At 39.4% G+C, this 16,610-nt stretch overlaps 1 protein-coding gene across 2 annotated transcripts in view; it reads right to left on the bottom strand.

Moving 5' to 3' along the window:
* Positions 1-16,610, bottom strand: part of SLC24A3 (solute carrier family 24 member 3) — a 241,088-nt gene that overhangs the window by 46,740 nt on the left and 177,738 nt on the right. For both annotated transcript variants that reach the window (XM_060774095.2, XM_060774094.2), the window contains exons 4-6: positions 8,494-8,568; positions 6,965-7,049; positions 2,189-2,292 (exon numbers count right to left, since the gene is read on the bottom strand). In XM_060774095.2, coding sequence (XP_060630078.2) covers positions 2,189-2,292; positions 6,965-7,049; positions 8,494-8,568 — 264 coding nt within the window. The remainder of the gene's footprint in view (positions 1-2,188; positions 2,293-6,964; positions 7,050-8,493; positions 8,569-16,610) is intronic.

Below are 16,610 nucleotides of genomic sequence, written 5' to 3'. Positions count from 1 at the left end.
TTAAAAAAATTAAGCATGTGGATAATACAGAATCCTATACAAATGAACGACTTCCTCTGGAAGTTACCATAAAGCTTCCCTGGAAGACCTAGAATATTTCTAGAGAGACAGTATACCATGGGCTTAGCTGCAGAAAAATCTTGTCGTTTGAAAGGTCAACAGTTTGATCCTGGGTCAGGATGAGCACCCACTGTGAGCCCCAGCTCGCCTAGCAGGTCGAAAGCAGAAATGTGAGTAGATAAATAGGTACCTCTTTTAGCGGGGAGGTAATAAAGACACCATTAAGCGGGGAGGAAAGCTCCTCGGCATGGAAGATGGAGCAACAGCACCCCCCCCCCCCCATTCCCGGAGTTGAGCACAGCTTTCAAAATGATGGAAACTGCTGGAACAACTGCCTTTACCACTGGTTGTCTGTCCTTGTTTTTTCGTGTCAGGAGCGACTTGAGAAACTGCAAGTCATTTCTGGTTAAGTGTATAATTGGCATTAAATGTTTGCCATATGTTTGTATATTCTCTAAAGCCACTCTGAGTCCCCTTTGGAGTGAGAAGGGCAGGTTATAAATACTGCAAATAAATAAATGGGATTGCCTGGAAGACCTAGAAACTTCCTAGAGAATATATTTTTGCTGGATGCCAATAGGTGAACTTCCAGGGACCAGACCCATGGATATGGGGGTGTTAATGCATATTTTGGTAACAACACATCCGTTTTTCAAACGCAATACCGATGTGTTACTTTTGAAAAACAATGTCCTATGCTCTTCTATCAAACTTATAATTGGCGCTTGAACTCATCAAGTGGCAAAGCACACTTGAGGTGATTTGCTGTTCGCTTGCTTTTTCTCAAAACCATTGTGTTTGAAAATGCTTTTGTTTCCAATTGAATATGAAATGGGGAGCAATGTATAGCCTGTCGATTGCTATTTGTCGTAGTCCGGCAAGGATTAGAGGATTATTCTGAAGGTTCAGAGGATGAGGGGGTGATGGATTTAAAAGTGAGGAGTCTGTGAATGATCGGAGAGAACTGCAGGCAGACGAGGCCTATGTTTTGGATACTTGTGCTCGTTCCTAGGCAACAAGGGAAAGTGAAAGTTCCAGTTCTCTTGAAAAAAGGCTTTGGGCAGATGAGGAGTTTTCCAGGGAGACTAGATTAGACCCGAGAACGCAGGGAGTGAAAAACAGGCAAACTAGATATTCTCAGGGGATCTGAGATAAGACCCTGAAGTCCAGATGTGTTGGGCATGATGTCATGGGTATCTTAGAGGGTTTAAATGGTTTGGTTTCAGAGGAGACAACGTTGCTATAGGAGATTGCTGTCATGTTTCTCCTCTCAAGTTCTCAACTTTCCTGTTCTTGCTTATGCCTGTATTTCCTTGGAGAGTTTACCTTGGAAAGGTTCCTGTTTTCATGTTCATGGATTTATGTTTGGAAGACTGCTGTGAATTTTGATTTTCTTGACTTTATGTTCCTTGTCATTTTTGGATTACAGTTATTTTGTATTTTCTATTCTACTGATCATTTTGGAATTTCCCCTTTCCCCCTTTTTTTCTACTTTCATTAAGAAACATTTTTAGATAGAATTACTAGACTCTGGTGTGGTGCTGGGTGAAAAGGTGTTTCAATGCTAGTGTGCAACATTGTGTATCAGAAGATGTGTACAGGATGTTTCATTGATGCCTCTCATAGTGCTTTTTTCTTAACATTGGAAAAGACCTTTGAGAAATTTGTCTGGTTTCCTTTGAAACTGTAGAAAAATCTTGGCCAGGGGAAAGGATTATTATTGGATATTATAGTACTATATTAAGACTTGTACTGAACTTATGTTTTTATTCAACTTTCAGCTGATTGTGAAAATTCAATGTCAAAGAAATGTGGAATGGTTCCAGTGAAGAAAAATCCCTAACACATTCAATATGGGAATAATAATGCTGACTTATGTTCCACGGTTATGCAAAGTACTGTACATGAAGCACTCCGAACCTCCCTAAAATCCTATAAAGATGATGATGGCAATACTATAGCAGTGATATGTTTTGAACTGGAAAATCCCAAGTTTACATTATTTCAGCTCATAACTATGTTTGAATATATAGCACCACCAAAGTACTGGTGCCTTTGACTCAAGCTCTAGCATGTAATAACTGGAAAAAGTTGTAATATCATTTTTTAATTCCATGAATTATCTTACCTGCCCCGCGAAGAGGCCACAAACCCCAATTATACATAGAATGTTGAACACGGCAGAGCCAACAATTGTTCCCACACCAACATCTCCTTTTGTGATAAACACACCTAAGGGAAAATAATTTTAAGGCATTCTGTGTCAGTCAGAATAGGCAGGCAGTCTAAAGACAGGCAAAATTTCTTATCACACTTTAACAGAAAATAACTATAGGTATTTTTCTTGAGGTACCATGAGATAGGAAAAAATACAGCATCTCTTTTAGCACAGAGTGAAGTACAGAAGATGTTTTATAACCCATATGTGATTTTTGCATGATCACTGTTGAATTCATTTCAGTAGGAAGTGCAATGGAAATTCAGGGCAAGAAAAATAAAAGCAAAGGCTTATCACCTGTTAGCACATCAAAATGAGGTTATTTATTATTATTATTATTATTATTATTATTATTATTATTAACTTTATTTGTACCCCGCTAACATCTCCCAAAGGACTCAGTGCGGTTTACAAAGGTCAAGGCCCTCAATAAAACAACAGCATAACAAATACAACAATAAAACTCATAAAGCAAACCAATAAACATTGAAGCAATAACAGTAAAACATTAAAACAATAACATCATGACACATTTAAAACTAAGGGCCGGGCCAAATGTAATGAATAAAATTAAAAGTGCTGGACATGACAGGTGAAATGTAAGGATTTTAGGGTAGGTGCAGTGTGCAGGCAATCTTAAATCTCTAATAAAGTGTGTTTGGGACATGATGCTGGGAGTTTTCTATTCTGGAAAGGCACACTGGAACAGCCAGGTCTTCAAGCTCTTCCTAAAGACTGCCAACATTGGGGTTTGTCTCATGTCCTTGGGGAGAGAGTTCCAGAGTCGGGGGCTACCACAGAGAAGGCCCTGTCCCTCGTCCCCACCAAACGCGCTTACGACACAGGTGGTATCGTGAGCAGGGCCTCTCCAGATGAACGGAGGAATCGTGTGGGTTCATATACGGAGACGCGGTCACGCAGGTAGGCGGGTCCCAAACCGTTTAGGGCTTTTTAGGTGAGCACCTGCACCTTGAATTGGGACCGGAGAATGAACGGCAGCCAAAGGTTACAATATGGACTGTCCCTCTTCAGGATATAAATGTATGTAGGCAGGGAAGGGATGCTATTTTTAATGCTATTGTATTAAAGCAAAAAGTAACACTAAACAAAAAACACAAGTTAGGGATCAGTAACCTTGAGTCCCCCTTCAGGGGGAGAAGGGCGGGGTATAAATATAGGAAATAAATAAAAATAAATAAATAAGGTCCCTTCCAAGCAGGCATAACTTTTTCTGACATAGAATGGAATGTTGTTTGTTGCGTATTCAACACTGGAAATATAACAACAACAACAACAACAATAACAACTTTATTTTTATATCCCGCCACCATCTCCCCCTGGGGACTCAGGCTGGCTTACATGGAGACAAGCCCAAAATCACAGATAAAACAACAGCATTAAAAATAATCAAATAAAAAATCACACAGTCACAACAGCAACAACATAAAAGCAATATCATGGCTGAAAAAACAGAATCGGAGAGCTGGGTCCGGGCTCAAGTAAGTGCAATGCAATTCCTAGGTGACACATTTTCCTCTTAACTACATCATACAGTCCATTCTATCTCAGTAGAACACTATACCATATTCTGACCACATATCTACATATAAAAACATGGTTATCCCAAACTGGCCCGGGTAGTTTTCACAATGCACAGTGAGCTCTAGTAAGTAGCCCTTAACTTGACCAAATCCTAGAATGTCATCAGCTGCATAGTTTGATTTTTTAAAAATTCACATACACTTCCACCATCACCCTTTATCTGCACTTCTTAGCACTTCAAAGAAGATGCGTCAATCTCAAGTCACCACTGTCACTCCTCACTGGCCACAGAGCCCCTTGTGAGTGCCTGGCCATTGCACCTATGCAAACAGTAAGGAGGAAATTGCTCTGCCCTCTACTTGCTGATTGCATGAACCTTGTAATGACCTCAGAGACACAACCATGACTATCAGGCACTTGAAAGGAACTCTGTGGTTTGTGAGGAGCAATGGTAGTGAAACAAGGGCCACTGAGGCTGACGTGGTCTCTGCATAGGTGGACTAGATGGATACTGCTGCAGCATCACAATGAGTTTGTTTGTTTGTTTGTTTTTGTTAAAAATGTAATACAAATGTCTGGTTGCTGATGACACAATAAATAAAATCACAATGAGTTTGGATTGGTGCATGTAGTCACCATTATGGTCGATCTAGGTCCAGCCTGGAACGTAATGCTCAGGACTGACATCAGAGTAAGCAAGTGAAAACATGGGCCAAATCAACTTGTGTTGATTTATATTGGTTTTATAATGCTGTTTTAAATGTTTTATTTGTATATTGTGGGTTGTTATGAAATCAAATTGCTGCCAATTTGTAAGCCGCCTTGCGTCGCCTTCGAGCTTGAGAAAGGCGGGATAGAAATATCGTAAATAAATAAATAAACAAAATTGAATCCCATGGGTGGTTAAAAGATTTGTCAGATTTTAGTAGGTTTGATGGGTTCTCTGGTAACAGGTATAAGATATAATTTAATTCTGGTATATTCTGTAATACCAACTATTCTATCCACTTGTGAAATAAAAAGCCTGAGTAGTTTATCTGAACAATATGAATTTATATCTGCACAGGAAATTCATTTTCCTTGAATGGACATTCCAGTCCAGTATAGATCTAAGTATGCACCATAATGTTTGAAGATAAAAATATATGGTGCTGCTGGTCATTCCCAAGAGAAAGCACAACAATAAACCTTTGCATATTCCATTACATAGATTATTTGTGCCAAATTGTGGCTTATTTTTGAGCTGGGAGGATGTGCTAGCAAAGAGCATTTTGCAACACATTCCTTAACAAGTATCTAATTGCATTTAGTACTATTGGCTTCTTTCCTCCTTCATAATCATAGATGAGCTTGGCAGTTAAATCTAAAGCCAGAGAGACAAAGCACTAGCACTTGCCACTCCCAGAACATATGATATTTCCTTCTCAGAATCATGATTCACAATAGAGAAACGGCATGGCACACTTCCTTGTGGGAATACTGCTTTTGGTAATCTTATTTCCTTAACAAGAAGGCCAACTATTTTCAAAGTACCCTTTCCTTTGCCCCAAGGTATTTTAGTTTAACACTTGTTGTTCAACATGGCCTTACAATGTGTCCTCAAATGCGTCCTACTGCAAATGCACTTATATACACCCTTCCTTAGCCCTACTTTCACCCCAGAGGAAAACAGGAATAAATGAACAAGCTCATTCCCTAGTCACCTTCTAAAGCATTTAAAAGTTATACCCAAGATCTTTTGTGAAAATGCCAGGAACATTATGAATGTGAATTAAGTGCTCTGTGACTCAGCGGAAAGCGACCCCCTTCATTATCTTTGCCATAGCAATCAACAAATTTTTAGAAAGGGGGGCATCAAAGTAATTTCCAGCTGAAGGACAAGCCACAGACACAGATAGATATCTACATAAAAACTCCAACCATCACCCAAGTAAAAAAAGAAGCACCATTAAAGCCTTGGCAGACAGTGCAAAAAGAATCTGTGAACCCCACCTCCTCCAAGATGAACTAAACCACCTCAACTGGGCTCTACAGGCCAATGGATACTCCACCTCAGACATCAGAAGAGCTGCAAGACCAAGAAGAAGCCACAAGAGTAAAGATGAAGATCCTCCCAGAGGAAAAGTGTTCCTGCCATACATCAAGGGAACCACTGATCGCATAGGGAAGCTGATAAGGAAACACAACATACAAACTATCTACAGACCCACCAAGAAAATCCAACAAATGCTACGTTCAGCAAAGGACAAAAGGGATCCTCTCACCTCTGCGGGAGTCTACCGTGTACCATGCAGCTATGGACAAGTCTACATAGGGACCACCAAACGCAGCGCCCAAACACGAATCAAGGAACATGAAAGGCACTGCAGACTACTTCAACCAGAGAAGTCAGCCATAGCAGAGCACCTGATGAACCAGCCTGGACACAGCATATTATTTGAGAGCACAGAAATGCTGGACCACTCCAATAACCACCATGTTAGACTACACAGAGAAGCCATTGAAATCCACAAGCATGTGGACAATTTCAACAGAAAGGAGGAGACCATGAAAATGAACAATATCTGGCTACCAGTATTAAAAAACTCTAAAATTACAACAGCAAAACAGCAGAGAGGAAACAACCAGGCACATCTTAACACCTCTCAACAAAAGATTCCCCAGGCTCAGCCAGACCTTCAAATGCTAATGAAGGTGGTCAGTTGAAACATTCACACCTAGCTCCAGCAGAGAAGAGCTCTTTGCCCCACCCCAGTAATTCCACAGATATATAAAATCCATTTTCCTAATTCCAATAGACCTCACTACCTCTGAGGATGCTTGCCATAGATGCAGGCAAAACGTCAGGAGAAAATGCCTCTAGAACATGGGCATATAGCCCGAAAAAACCCACAAGAACCTAATAAAATAATACATTGTGCAACATCTGAATATTATTGGCTTTGTAACAACTTGCCCATGCACAGGCAAAGGATACCACAAATGTCGACGGTATCATTTTGTCACTTTTACTGGTAGAATAGGTTTGCTCTTCCAACAGTATTGGCAATTTTTACACATACCTTGGAAGGACCAAAACAAAACTATAAATAGCTGTGCTTGTTTTCACAAATGACAGCAAGAAATTGGCAATTTAGTAATTACCTATGACAGATGTAAACAGTTCTGGAGCAGAGCTACCAGCTGCCATGAATGTTGCTCCTGCCACATCTTCACTGAGGTGCAGGCGCTGCGGAGGAAGAGAAAATGCATATAATCGCAACCAAAAATAAAAATAGAGAGAGGGGGAGAGGAAAAGGCCATATGAGATAAAGTGGGGGAGAATCTTTCTTCTAATAATTTCTTCTCCTATCATTTTGAGATAGCAGGAGAATGGAGATGTTCAAAAGATTTGCAACTAGGCTCACACAATTAGTTCTACACCAGAATAGGACGGTTGTGGCTGCTTTTTGTGATGCCATTCCATACCACTCTAATAACATCTACACACATGAAATAATATGGAGTAAGCCAATTATATGACTATTCTTCTTCTCCAAAGGATGGCCAATGCTGCTCATACCTTCTGTGTATCAGTTGGTCCATTTATGTTTTCCTCTACTGAACTGTTTCTATTAGCAGTTTTAGCTCTGTGCAGATCTCAGATCAGAAACAGTATGTATAAAAACCTGAGGCATGGGTGACAGGGATATATTATGCATAAGAATCAATATATGATTCTCCACAAAACTCATGCTATTATTTATTTATTTAAAACATTTATATTCCACCCTTCTCACCCCGAAGGGGACTCAGGGCGGAGCACAACACACAAACGGCCAGGACATGCGTTCATTATATGGATACGTAAACATTAAAAACATTTGCCTCAATATTAAAATGCACTGTTTAAAACCATCTTGATCATCTGCATCTAATTTAATTGGCCTGATAAGGTTTCATATTGCTACTATGCTACCTATAAAATGTACTGGTGGCCAGTAACATATTACTATAAATGGAATAAGAGAAATCAATGAAGGCCAAATCTAACAACAGCTATTCATTATACAACTCCATATGATTCCCAAATTATTGAAAATCTGATGGAATTAAAAGGCTCAGTGCTATTTGTCTTCAAACCAACTTATTGACATTCCTTGTAGAGTTTGATCCTATTGCTATAATTAATTTTGAAAACAATGTGGAAGTAAAGCTTGGTGTATTTTTTTTACACATGAACATGAAAATTCTTATAGGTTTTCTCCACATACAACATTATATGTTTTCCCATTCTTGTTTGCTCTTTACTGGAAAAGAATACATATTTTTAATTTTTTTTTTTTGCATTTCTAAACCTTTACACAAAATTTTGCAAAGCTTTTGTAGAAAAATGCATTTTACAAATAAGTACATTTTTTCTTACATCGAAGCAACTTGGCCTTTGATTCTTGCTAATGGACACATTGTCTTGCAGCTATAAAGGATCTTTCTGACTTGTTAAAAATGTGAAGTGTTGCAAATATATATTGTAAATCTCATTCATGAGAAAGCAATTTTGTCTACCTACTTACCTAACTACCAATCAAATGATCAAGCCATTTAAAACTAAACATGGGGATATGTAAAGGAAAGAATACAGTTCTGATTCCATACAGTCTGTTAATAAATATGAGATTGTACTAGATACTTACTTCGCAAATCTTTTCCAATGAAGGAACAAAGAAATCATCGCAGACAATAGCCAAAGCATAGAACATGTAGACAGCCTGAGAAAACAGAAATCATTCCATTTAAAATGTACTCATTCAACATCCTAATTTACTTCTGTTAAAAGAATTAAAGGCACGTTTCCATATTGGTTTTGAAACAACATCAAACGAGTATCGGCGCCACAGAACTGCTGATTTTATAATCAGTCCTGCTGTTCGGGGAACGCTGGAAAGTATAGCTCTGAGTGATGGGGAAGGTTTTGGGGCATCTTATAAACAGTAATGGGAAAACTAATTATTTAACTTGTTAAAATGTTAAATACTTTACCTCTGTCAATTTCCAATAGCCAAATCAATGAATTACACAAAGAAATTTTCATGTCGTAATTACGGACAACCAGAACAGTAATAACCATATCTAGAAATCAGATATCACACAAAGTTTAGAAACAACCAATTCCAAATAATTAGCTGTAGCGCATTTTACCAAAGTATAACTCAGGTACATTATTGTTGGAACTTGATCAGGGATTTTATTGTTTTCTGAATTATAGTTGTATTTTTTTACTTAGTTTTATAGGAATGTGGCTTGACTAAAAGTTTAAAAAGTGGAATTTCGTCTTAAAAGATGCCCTGTTTTTAATGGGGTTGGAATTAGGCACAAGTCTTTTCTGCCAACAGAACCTACTTTTGCTGATTGACTCCAGATATATATCAATAGAGACTCTGTAGAAATGCACCACTGTCTGAGATCTGTTAGCAGATGAGCCCAAAAGAAATGGATTTGATGTGCAAATAATCCAAAATTCTATGCAAAAATCTTGCTGTTTTCTATGGGGGAAATGTGTGAATCTGGTGCAGAACAAGTCACACACTTTCTCATAACAGGACGAAAATTCCTAAAATTACTCACTGTCCAATCTGAGAACTAATTTTCCTGTCATCCTTACCATTAAGAACATGAGTGATCCATGCTAAATCTACAGTTTCATGATGGAATAAGGTATTTTTAATTTACATCATAAGACTATCAGGGTCCTATGCCAGTAAGCTTTTGTAATTAATAAAAAATCTGTACATATTTAGGGCAGTACCAAATTTCATTATTTCATATCAGAATGCACCACAATAGTTGTTTATTGAGATAACTGCTTTAAAAATCTAGGCTAAACATGAATACTGCATAAAATAAGTTGTGCTTATAGATACGGAATTCCACTTGAAAACAAAACTAGCAATTAGCACTATTTCATGCAAGGCTCACAAATGAATGCAACTTCAAACTGGTTGAAAGGGGAAATATTTAATTTTCAAGGTAACTCAGGTTGTCCCCAGAGTTAGCCGTCACAACACTTTGAATCTACTGTATTTCATATCCCTCGACAGAGATGCAAACTAGCCTCACATTGAAAGAGAATTTGCACTACCTGCTGTATAAAAAGTATACCTGGCAAAGTTATCCACAAAAACTAGAATGAATTGGGTTTTTTTTGACAACCCGTCTTGCCTCTTATGCCCCTGAAAATTTACCTTAAAAGATTGAAGGGGCCACTGGATCATGATGAGAGGCAGGAATAGAGATTGCAGGGTGCTGGGAGTTGGGTTGAATTAGTGAAAACTTTTTCCTGCCTTTCCCACCATTACGGAGCATCCATTAAATCTGTTTGTTCATGGAGTTTGGACCCAATTCAATGATTGAAGGCAGTATCTATGCTATGAACGATTATCAGTTACACAATCTGAAAATACAGCAGCAGACTAGGGTTGTATGGAGTGCAGTGGTTCTCAAGCTTTGGCCCTCCAGATGTTTGGAACTTCTAATCCCAAAAATCTTTGACCACTGATAGTACTGGCTCAGCCTTCTAATAGTTAAAGTCAAGAACATCTCATCTGATATGGTGTCAGCTGCAGGGTAAGCCTCATTTGGATTTGATTGACAGCCAACCAGCCAGAGAGAAGGACATGAAGGAGAAAGTGAAGCATGAAGGTTTCCATCCCTCCACCTTGGCCTCATCCAACGCTTCCCATTGGCTGATTATGTCGATTGATTGGCAAATCCGCCAATCAATCCCAGAAATGATCTTTGAAGGTCTCATTCACTAAAGAGGCGTTGATCCTGGGATGATTGCACCTGCGCTTGCAGGCTTTTCTGGCTGCGGCTTCAACTGCTGTGAGACGACGCTTGGAGGCCCCAATCTCTCTTCACACCTACTTCCTTCCTTGAAAGCAAATATTTTGCAGGTTTTCAACAAGGCTTAAAAACACCTTTTCCTCCTCTTTGCAATGATGTCTCTTTTGTGGGAGGTTTCATTATATTGCAATAATGTGTGATACTGAAATGCTATTCCTTTTGATCCATACTTTTAGAAATGACTGGAAATAGATATATTTTCTTTTACACATAGTACATTGATTTTAAGAATTAGGAGCAATTATTTATGTCCTTTTATAGGGTCATATATTCCATTTTGCACTTTGAATACTTTAATGTTTACTATAACTTTATGAATTATGTTTTTGGATTTCTGTGTGTCCCTCCTTGCTTTGGAACATTTTCTTCTGCTCTTTTTAATTGTTGTTACTTTCTAAAGATCAAAGGGGTTTCCAAAATATTTTTAATAGGAAAAATATTTAAACACAATAAATAGTAGAAATATCAAAACAAAACAAAAAACCAACATAGAGGATCATCTATTGCATGAACCCTCCAGACACCAGCAAATACTTTAACTGATTTTTTAACTGTTGCTGCTCAGTTTTCAGTAATGTCTTTACAATATCTCAGACAAATTCAGCATAAGCACTGCAGGTCAGATGATGATTAATTAAACTTTGAATGATTGCTGAATTTACCACCTCATCACCTTGGGGCAAATTGGCCCCTTTGAAGCACTTTGGGTTTGGGCCCTGCCAAGTGTAATCACATGATACTCGGTAGGCCCCGCCACATTGATTTTTGAAGCGTCAAGGAAGACAATTCCTTGGTCACCATGCTTGGGCAAGTGTTTTTTGGGTAGCTCCCCATCTGATGGGGGAAAGGGAAACATGCCTTGTCCCGCATCCCACCTGTAATGGAGAAGGGTGCGTGGGGTGCCAGGAGGTGTCCCATATGTCTGCCGTTTTGCCGGCAATTGTCAGCAAAACGGGGATGGGGGATGGGGACGGAACTCATCTGTATGGTGAAGTCCCTTGTGTCATCCTAGCCCAAAAGCTCATTGCAAGAGAGACCTGACATAAAGTGAACACTCATACAAACTCAGGATGATTGGTGCTTACTTGAGTGGAAGAACAGCTTCACAAAAAATATGTTTTTGAACAAAAGTGTATGCAAGGATTAGGGTGCTGGAGTAGAACTGGATGTTGGACCACTTATAACTAGATCAGAGTCTCTGGGCCTAAGCTCAGACATAAACATGAGCTATTTCTTGGTCATGGTAGTCTACACTATTGTTACATCCCAAATAGACTACTGCAACGCTCTCTAAGTGGGGTTTCCTTTGAAGACTGTTTGGAAGCTCCAAATGGTCCAACAGGTGGCAGCCAGATTGATCAACGAGGTGGCATACAGGGAGCATACAACTCTCCTGTTGCGTCAGCACCACTGGCTGCCAGTCTCCTTTCGAGCACAATTCAAAGTGCTGGCTTTAGCCTATAAAGCCCTAAATGGTCCTGTCCCAGCTTACCTATCCAAACACATCTCCCTCTATGAACCATCATGGAGATTAAGATCTTCTGGGGAGGCCCTGCTCTCGGTCCCACCTCCTTCGCAGGCACGGTTGGTGGGAACGAGAGACAGGGCCTTCTCAGTGGTGGCCCTTTGGCTATGGAACTCCATCCCTTTTAGCCTTCAGGAAGAAAGTTAAAATATGGCTATGGGGCCAAGCTTTTGGAGATTAACTGCAGTGCTGTAAATGAACAAAGAATCTGTGAAATGACATTTTGGAATGGCCCTGGACTACAACATTGAATTATGGGATTTTAATAATTGATGTAATTGTTTTCATGTGTTTTAATTCTCTGTTTTTAATGTAGATGTGATTATAAATTTTATGTTTTTAAGTCATTGAATTGTGGCTGATATGTGAAGCCCTCCGGGGTTGAGAAGGGCAGGGTACAAATATGGTAAATAAATAAATAAATAAATAAATGCCTCTTTCTTGGAAATAACCACCAAACTTTTTTTAAAGGAAGATTTGATTAGTGAAGAATTGTAGATTATTTTACTGCAGAGACAGTGAATTGTGACCACATTTACTCCCCCTTTTTAGAATTCAAATTTCCATAAGCTAGGTTACATTTTGAACTTTGTTTAAAACAAGAAATTAAAAGGTCCAGTTTACATGACAGTTATGATACTGACCTTCTTTGAGATGTACCATCAATTCCTAATTAACATATTGTGGTATTTAAAACAGCTAATGAACATAAGACGTACCTGTAAAATGTGTCTATAATTCAGAGATAGGCAACTGTGCATTCCCCACTATCGGCTATGCCAGCTCTGGTTAGCGGGACTTACAACACCTGGAGTGCTATATGATTCACATCCCTGCTATGACTCTAATGATTCCTAAGTTGTCCAAGTCATACTCATGCCTTTTTTAATATTTATATTTATTATTTTATATTATTTATATTATTTTGAAAATGATAAAAAAAAACTTTACTTTCTCCAGTTTAGCAAGTGAAAGAACCGCATGTAAAGCTGACAAGCTTTGCACAAGCTCAACACCTGTCAGGAAACAGTATATTGTTATCCTGGATGTGTACAATAAGGGCATCTGCAAAAATAAGTAGTTAACGTCACTAATGAATAAATCAGTAGTGAGTACAAAATGAGCCTGCAAATTTCATTTAGCAAATGGAATGTCAAATCAAATGGCATCATCATGTTAGTGTAGTGATCTATATTGCTTAAGGGTTGGTTTACAGCAGCCTAATACACATTATCATGTGCATTTCCATTGTGCCTCTGTCTGTCTGGATTATTCAAATTCCTCCTCACAGCTACCTTTTGCTTGCTTGTATTTTAAATCCTAAAAATATTAATAGAAACGCAGAGAGGCTTACAGCCATCCATGGATCACAGGCAACCGAGCATACATGAGCTAAAAATCAAATCCCTCCAGTACCAGATTCCTGTAACAAGATCAGACACTGGTTTTCAGCTCCCCAGAAAGCTATGAAAAACATCCATGGTTTTATTGGAGAAAGAAAAGCTTGACTACTGGGTCCTGCTAAGTTCACACACTACAATAAATCAGCCATAATGAGAGCTCTGTGATTTGTCTAGCCACTCCTGTGCACTGGGAGCAATTGCTCATTAACAGTAAACCAATGTTCCCTGGAATCCTAGTTTACTGTGATGTGAGACCTAGGTCACTGGAGGAACATTTGGAGTAAGATGAGGTGGCACCACAAAGCCCATCTTTACACATGGAAAAGCAAAAGTGTAACCTGTAAATATTCATAGTTTTTAAGAACAACTAATTTTATAGAGGGCTAAATTGAAGAAGAAACCAGGATCACCAATAATACAGACTTCCCTATCTCGGCACCTGGTGGATTACAGCCCCAAATTCATCCTCCTGAAGATCCTGGGCAGTGCCAAAGGGCCACTACCTTTTTTGCTGCCCTTTCACAGTATCACTGAAACAAGGGGGGGGGGGACTTCTTTGTGGGCTTTGATTGTTTCTGAGTGTTGATACTGAAGATAATTGTCATTGTGTTTAAAGTTTTGAAGATGTTGTTTTATATTATATCGAATGTATTTACCCTACAGTGCCCATTTGGCTTTTGGTGTGATAACTCTTTTAGGTTACAGAATAATAGAATCATAGAATCAAAGAGTTGGAAGAGACCTCATGGGCCATCCAGTCCAACCCCTGCCAAGAAGCAGGAATATTTCATTCAAATCACCCCTGACAGATGGCCATCCAGCCTCTGTTTAAAAGCTTCCAAAGAAGGAGCCTCCACCACATTCCGGGGCAGAGAGTTCCACTGCTGAACGGCTCTCACAGTCAGGAAGTTCTTCCTCGTGTTCAGATGGAATCTCCTCTCTTGTAGTTTGAAGACATTGTTCCACGTCCTAGTCTCCAAGTGATTCTCAACCTGTAAGTCCCCAGGTGTTTTGGCCCACAACTCTCAGAAATCCCAGCCAGTTTATCAGCTGTTAGGATTTCTGGGAATTGAAGGCCAAAACATCAGGGGACCCACAGGTTGCGAACCACTGGGTTACAACTATTTATCATAGTACTAGCCATCCCCGGCCATGCGTTGCTGTGGCCCAGTCTGGTGATCTGGAAAATAAAGTAATTAGAAAGTGTTGGTTTCTAATATATGTAGTGTCTTTCTGCTTGTGGGTAAATAGTATTTCTTGCCGTTTCTTTGTCAGTGTTGATGTGGAGATTGTCTGGTTTGCCTACTCTGGAATATGCAACATATAATTGTCCTTCTTTAGGGGTCCCTTTCAAATCTATGATACTATATTTGTGTGTGTGTGAATTATATCTATCTATCTATCTATCTATCTATCTATCTATCTATATCTATGGCTGGATGGCTCTTTGCCAGGAGGACTTTGATTACGTTTTCTTGCCCTGGTGAAGGGAGTTGGACTAGATGGCCTTATGTCTGGGGGTTCTGTGTGGGAAGTTTGCCCCAGTTCTGTCATTGGTGGGGTTCAGCATGCTCTTTGATTGTAGGTGAACTATAAATCCCAGTAACGACAACTCCCAAATGTCAAGGTCTATTTCCCCAAACTCCATCTGTGTTCATATTTGGGCATATGGAATATTTGTGCAAAGTGTGGTCCAGATCTATCATTGTTTAAGTCTAGAGTGCTCTCTGGATGTTGGTGAACTACAACTCCCAAACTCAAGGTCAACACCCACCAAACCCTTCTAGTGTTTTCTGTTGGTCATGGGAGTCCTGTGTGCCAAGATTGGTTCAATTCCATCATTGGTGGAGTTCAGAATGCTCTTTGATTGTATGTGAACTATAAATCCCAGCAACTACAACTCCCAAATGACAAAATCAATTTTTTTGAGTGATAGCCACTCCTTGTGTTAGTATGTGTCTTGTGGACAAATTTGGCGGCAATTTGTCCAGTAGTTTTTGAGTTATGTTAATCCCACAAACACTACATTTTTATTTAAATAAATTAAATTATATTTGTTTCCCATAGCATTCACTGGAACTATAATGGGACAACCTTTGCATTTGGCTTAACTTCTATGGATTTTGCAATTTGATCCCTAATGGATGTTTCAAGAAAGGTCTATTTAAGGTTTCTAGCAGGTCACAGCTCTGGTGTAGATGAGGAGGTACCTGCCCAATAGGAAAGGAACACATCATTATCTAGTGGGGCAGAGGATGGCTCCTGCCCCATTAGAGAAAGGGCTCAGAACGGAGCCCAACAGACAAGGAACTCAGTGAAACTCTGAGATGTCACTGCTTCCACTACAGACATGAGAAGATGGTTAGAAAAATGTAATTCCACAGTCAAAGTGGGGATTTAGCTACTCCATGGAGTTTTGTTGCCTTCAGCCAGGAATCTAGAAGATGTGATGTCTAAGCAAAACAAAATCCTCAGTTAGCTCTTTCCTCTTTTTACAAGCCAAGTAGTAAGGCCTGGTTGCTTCACTGCTGCTCAGAGTTTTCCATTACAAAATCTAGCACCTAATAACTAGTGAACTTGATCATGCTTGCAGCCACAGTATGATGACTTTCCAGTTCTCTCATACCAATAAAACTCCTCTGATTGGCTTTTATTCCCAGCCATCTTTTTGTCATTTGCAAAAGTTATCCTGAAAGAGGATGTGCTGATCACTCATTATTCAACAACACTGATCCTTTCAGGGCTGTACCCTTTTAGCTGAGGAATCACAAGCCTGTGGTTAGCATCTCTTTATATGGATAGAAGTCAAAACTCTTTTCTCATGATAAATATGGAAGTAGATCAGAATCATAGAATCCTAGAGTTTGAAGAGACCTCATGGGCCATCCAGTCCAACTCCCTGCCAAGAAGCAGGAATATTGCATTATAAGCACCCCTGACAGATGGCCATCCAGCCTCCACCACACTCCAGGGCAGAGAG

The sequence above is a fragment of the Anolis sagrei genome, chromosome 4 (assembly GCF_037176765.1).
Source record: "Anolis sagrei isolate rAnoSag1 chromosome 4, rAnoSag1.mat, whole genome shotgun sequence".
Taxonomy (NCBI): Eukaryota; Metazoa; Chordata; class Lepidosauria; order Squamata; family Dactyloidae; genus Anolis; species Anolis sagrei.
The sequence above is the reverse complement of the archived record's forward strand: the minus strand, read 5'-3'. Positions and strand labels throughout refer to the sequence as shown.